This window comes from Ascaphus truei, chromosome 1, assembly GCF_040206685.1.
Source record: "Ascaphus truei isolate aAscTru1 chromosome 1, aAscTru1.hap1, whole genome shotgun sequence".
Classification (NCBI taxonomy): domain Eukaryota; kingdom Metazoa; phylum Chordata; class Amphibia; order Anura; family Ascaphidae; genus Ascaphus; species Ascaphus truei.
This window is the reverse complement of record NC_134483.1, coordinates 541,751,042-541,756,793: the sequence shown is the minus strand read 5'-3', so window position 1 is coordinate 541,756,793 and position 5,752 is coordinate 541,751,042. Positions and strand designations below refer to the sequence as shown.

The 5,752-nt window shown below is 42.8% G+C and overlaps 1 protein-coding gene across 1 annotated transcript; it reads right to left on the bottom strand.

Moving 5' to 3' along the window:
• Positions 1–982: 982 nt before the first annotated feature.
• LOC142467565 (homeobox protein not2-like) lies at positions 983–4,394 on the bottom strand. The gene is made up of 3 exons (XM_075573445.1): positions 3,926–4,394; positions 3,069–3,268; positions 983–2,265 (listed from the first exon to the last, which is right to left on the bottom strand). The coding sequence occupies exons 1-3, from the start codon at positions 4,257–4,259 to the stop codon at positions 2,107–2,109; spliced, it is 693 nt and encodes a 230-aa protein (XP_075429560.1). The 5' UTR covers positions 4,260–4,394; the 3' UTR covers positions 983–2,106.
• Between the last annotated feature and the right edge of the window lie 1,358 nt (positions 4,395–5,752).

Below are 5,752 nucleotides of genomic sequence, written 5' to 3'. Positions count from 1 at the left end.
ATAAAGATTTAAGAATGTCAGTTTGCTGCCAGTTAAGGGAGTAACAAGTATCCAAAACTAGATAACGGTGGGAACATTTTGTCTGAAACTTGTGCAAGATTGTTTCACTTTTGATAGATCTGATGCATTGATTCTCCCCCCCCCTCCCCGTTATAAGGTCTTCTCCTTAATCTTAAAAAAAAGTCTGTGATGCAAATGTGGGGTATTGGGTTATGGGATATTATTGTGGGGTATTGGGTTATGGGATATTATTGTGGGGTATTGGGTTATGGGATATTATTGTGGGGTATTGGGTTATGGGATATTACTGTGGGGTATTGGGTTATGGGATATTATTGTGGGGTATTGGGTTATGGGATATTATTGTGGGGTATTGGGTTATGGGATATTATTGTGGGGTATTGGGTTATGGGATATTATTGTGGGGTATTGGGTTATGGGATATTACTGTGGGGTATTGGGTTATGGGATATTATTGTGGGGTATTGGGTTATGGGATATTATTGTGGGGTATTGGGTTATGGGATATTATTGTGGGGTATTGGGTTATGGGATATTATTGTATCACTGAAGTTGTGTTGTTTTTTTGTTTTTACATCTTTCAGCAAGGCAGTCATGTATACCAGTGTACTTAACTCCAGTCCGCAAGCCTACCCCCCCCACCCCCAGAACTGGTTTTAAGGATATCCCAACTTCAGCACAGGTGGCCCAGAGGCTGAAGCAGGATTGAGCCACCTGTGCTGAAGCAGGGATATCCTTAAAACCTGACCTATTGGAGGGGCTTGAGCACCCCCGATGTATACGATAAGCCTAATGGTTACCGCGTAGATTCAGCGTCCTTCTCAGCCGACATTCCCACCTCTCGCGTGGCCCCGTTATAAAGCTCAAAAGCTTAGATAAAAGCAAAACAAACATGGAATTCATGTAAAAGACTGAAATTTATTAGGATAAAAAAAAAACATCAAATAAATAAGTTACACAGAATCAAACGGCATACGTGCGCCTATATAAATACAAGAATAAAAAAAAATAAGATATGTACAGGTACAAACAATATTATAAATTATCCTGAGCTTCCATAAGAGTCGGCCAAGGTCACACGGTTTGCCCTCTGCCATGGTAGAGGGTCACCAGATCTTTGGAGGTAGTCAAAAGGCCACTTTTTAAAACATTGATTATCTACCCCTCTGCTGGTAATATGCCCCCAAACCTCAATATATCTACCAAGTACTTTCAAGTGTCCCATTTGTGCGCGTTCTTTACAGAAACCCCAAATCTCCCCAAAAGTATCGATGATAGAAACACGATAGTATATTAATTCCCATTGGATTTTTAACCCGGACAGTCTGACCTTCTCAGCAGTCAATATTTGGTAACAAAAGCTGGAGACCCTGAAGACCAAGTCCTGCCCAGCCGTCCTCCTCCACCCCGCATTGGCATTCACAGTGTTCGGACAACAAGTGCGAGAGAAAGCACCTAGGAACGGTCAACTCAAGGAAGATGTGGAGTTTGGATGCAATCCTCATACATTAAACAGAAAAGGACGGTTCATGTGGCCCCTTCTTGTATTCTCTAGCGTAGAAAGTAATAAGGCACTCTGGGTCTGGTCATATTGGAGTACAAATAGAAAAACCCACAAATACAATGACCATACCAAAAAAAAAAAAAAGTGTTGTGGGAAGAGGACAGATCCTAAGGCCGTGTCTACACCACTTCTATCATATGGGGAGAAGTTGCAGCTACATTCATTTAACCCCTTCCCTTTTAAAGAGCTCATAATTGCTGTTGAGGCCTCAAGCCGCAAAAGGAGTTGAGAGTCCAGCAAAGTTAAGTTGTTCCCAAGATAGCCTTGTTTACGAGATTCAGAGGGTGGCCATTTTGAACTCTTTAAGCTAATGGCTCTAGGTTCAATCCCAACTGTCTTTAGTGCCGTCTTCACAAATTAATCTTAGTTCCCACCCACAGCAATGTGCAGGCCACGGTGAGAAGGCCACGGTGAGCAGGCCTCATCCTTCAGCAACACTGAGTGGTATCAAGGAGGTTCACCACATCCAGTGGTCGTCTGTTTCGAAGGGGCCTTAGGTTGCCCGGTTTAGTTCATCTCGCCTAGAGTTCCACTTCCACATCATCCTCCTCACTATCCTTCTCATCTGTCTGGTCCGAGGAGTCTGCAGGGATCACCCCAAACTGGGACAGCTTGGCCTTCTTCTGCTCCAAGCTCTGCTTCCTCCATTTGATACGCCGATTCTGGAACCAAACTTTCACCTACAAGAAAAAACGACCACAACAATATTGTGAGCCCAAGTCATAAATCAAACAAGAACATCGGCACCGTCACGGATTTATACAAATTCAGTAATAATATATTTTTTACATAAAATATCATCTATTTTTACTTAATGTCTCTGTGCGCTTTTTATTTTAGTGTTAATATTGGCCCCATTGATCACGGGAGAAGTGATAAGCTGCAGTAGCGACAAAAATAAGGGATGTAACGGTCAGCGCACACCTAACATCTCCAATTTAGCAATATTGCCACTTTTTGTCTGGGATATTCTACTGTGTTGAATCAACCTGGATCGCCCCCCCCCCCCCCACGCCCTCAAAAAATAGTGAACTGTTTGGTTGACACGGTTAACACCCGGCAGACAAGGGGTTAAGAATATGGACAGTATATTATATATATATAGCCAATAAAGAATATCACTTGTGAGCACAGTCACATGTCTTAGACAGGTCTGCAACCCTGCCTTTCACCATTATCACCTAGTATACAGTGCTCCCACTGCAGCAAGGAAGTGTGTGTGTGTGTGTGTATATATATATATATACACACACACACACACACACACACACACATATAATATATATATATATACACACACACACACACATATATATATACATGCAGTAGAAATGATATGATCAACAACATATCACATGGATACATGGAATATATTATTTAATACAGTTAAGCTGATTGCTAGAATACTTTCTAACTGGAATAGGCTCCTATATGGGGCATGAAGAGCCAGGTGAGGTATGTCTTGTCGCCTCTCTCTTCTTACCTGCGTCTCTGTGAGGTTCAAGGTGTTAGCCAGGTCCACCCTCTCTGTGCCCACCATGTACTGCTGTTTGAGGAACTCCTTCTCCAACCTCTCCAGCTGCTCTGGTGTGAACACTGTCCTGATCCTCTTCATCTTACAGGGACCCGTCCTCCAGGGCAGGGAGCTCATGGGGCCGGTCCCACAGCGAGAATACTCCAGTCCTAGGGGAGGAGGGGCAGGGTGAGCCCAATGTGCCTGGGTTCTGGTCCATGTAAACATTTACACATGCTAAGCGCAGGGGGGGGGGCTCTCAACTCCAGTCCTCCAGACCTCCCCCCACCCCAACATGTCAGGTTTTTAGGATATCCCTGCATCAGCACAGGTGGTGCAGTCCAAGACAGACTCTGATTGAGCCACCTGTGCTGAAGCAGGGATACCCGATCTTGAGTGCCCCTGTGAAGGGTTACGATTGCCAGCAACTGACACAGCAGCGAACTAGTTAACGATCTTACTAAATACTTTACAGACCAAGAACATGTCACCTCTTGATACCAGCTAATAATCTGTACCATTTCCCCTATAAAAAGAAATGTTTACACCACACAGCTGTATCCCTTAGCTCTTCAAGTGTGTGTCCACTCACAATAGCAACTTATTTAGGATCACACAGAAATCCACCAAACCCTGTTACCAATATTATTATTATTAAAAGGTTATTGCATTTGGAATTTGCAGTGACCCAACTTATTTAAGCCTGATGCTCTCTATGTGCCATATAAGAAGTGCCATGCAGCTCACTATCTAATGCCAGTCTGGTATCCCTTCCCCACAGCCACTGCAGGTGATGGGCAAGCACAGCGTACATGGTCCAGCCTTACCTTTCTGCTTGCAGAGGGGGTCCGCACACAGGCACTCTGCCCTGGGCAGCCTGACTTGCTGCTGCTGCATCAGGGCACCATGCCCACCCGAGGGCTTGTACAGGTACATGGGTGGGTAGGGCATCAATCCAAAGGAATAGCCAAAGGGCACAGAGGCCGGCTGCCAGCTGTGCCTCTCCACTGGCACTTTGGAAGCACACCTGTCCGTCCTGGATAGGATGGAGTCAATGTTGAAGGAGGATTTGGGGGGCTGGTGGACCTCTGTGGGCACACGCAAGGTGTGGGGCTCTGCCAGCAGGTGCCCAAAGCCTGAGAAGACGGGGTTATGGAGCATGGTGGCAGGAGACAGCCAGAAAGCAGAGACAAAATAGGAAATCCCCTGGTGGAGGCTGAAGGCACAGTATCCAGGAGAGTGCCCAGGTCTTCTCTTTATGTGACTGGAAGCTGGATGGTGGACTGACTGGCTGGGGTGGGCACAGCTGCTATTTATACGCCCCTCTGCACTCTGAAGTGTTAATAAGCTATTAGTATGCAGATGAGCCTGCAGCAGGGAGGGGGAATGGGAGGCTGTTAACACCCACTTGTCTTCAACAAACAAGACTCAACTATGCATGGAGGGGAGGGGAGAGGAAGAGGAGGTTTGATTACCTCCCCATCACAGCCAGAGGGATTACAGAACAGGGGCTTCCTTTAACCCCCTGAGTGCCAACAGCCACCCACTGCCCTGGGACAGACCTAAGAGAGGACTGGCATTGTTACAACATTAGGCGTACCCTAGTATTATATTGGGGTGCGTTTATATGCAGGGTGGTGGATACTGTATCATTACAATATTTGGAATAGATTTCCTATGTACTTAGTGCCCTGAATTAAAACTGATGTTCCAATCATACTTACTGTATTTCTTAATGAGTATTAGACACTGAAGGTGTATAATAGTGTGTATGTTATCTGAGATTGTAGCTGCTATGTGATGGCTGCACTGATATCTGATGTACAATATTATATTATATCAGAGTTACTATACTGATGTTTTAATTGCGAGAAATAATGTCATTATAAACCCTTTTATTAATGACTGATCCTCGACTGAGAGTATAATAATTAAACATAATTACTGTAATAAATACATGTTTCCCAAATAACCCCACCTTAATTATGAGACATTCAGGTATCTTTAAAGTATTCACTAAATATTTGTAAATACAGGGGGGATATGATATATATATATATATATATATATATATATATATATATATATATATATATATATATATATATATATATATATATATATATATATATATATATAGGGAAGTATTTATTCAGTAATTTATACTTAATAATAAGTATTTATTATTATAAATAATAATAAATACAAATTATTTATATAACTTGGCAACTCCCTACTGGCCCATAAGGACACAGCTGCTGTGTTTGTAGGTTATTAGAAAAACTCCACGTGTCCAAAATATTACCCTATAATATTGTCCTAACATTGATGTGCAGATAAGTCTATGCAAGTTGATAAAAACAAAATCAAATCAGCATCCATATAAATGCTCACTGAATTCAGGGGACCCTGCGTGTGCTGTGTGATGGAGGCAGGCAATGAATAAGAACTGGAATTGCAAAAGATTTATGCAAAGCATTTCAATTGAGCTATCCCTAAATTGAATACCAGCACAGGTAAATAAAACCCCTACGTATACACAATCAAACACCATTATTTCCAGTAAGCATCATTATAATATGCTTGGGGGGGGGCATATTTAATTATGAATATGTTATACTGATTTTCCTCAGTGCTTCTGTTTTAAGATTTTT

Excerpts from the sequence above, each read along its gene's own strand:
- LOC142467565 (XM_075573445.1), bottom strand. The coding sequence starts at position 4,259 with ATGCTCCATAACCCCGTCTTCTCAGGCTTTGGGCACCTGCTGGCAGAG. Across the intron at positions 3,269-3,925 it reads CCCCCTCTGCAAGCAGAAAG|GACTGGAGTATTCTCGCTGT; the intron begins GTAAGGCTGGAC and ends CTCCTCCCCTAG. Across the intron at positions 2,266-3,068 it reads TGAACCTCACAGAGACGCAG|GTGAAAGTTTGGTTCCAGAA; the intron begins GTAAGAAGAGAG and ends TTTTTCTTGTAG.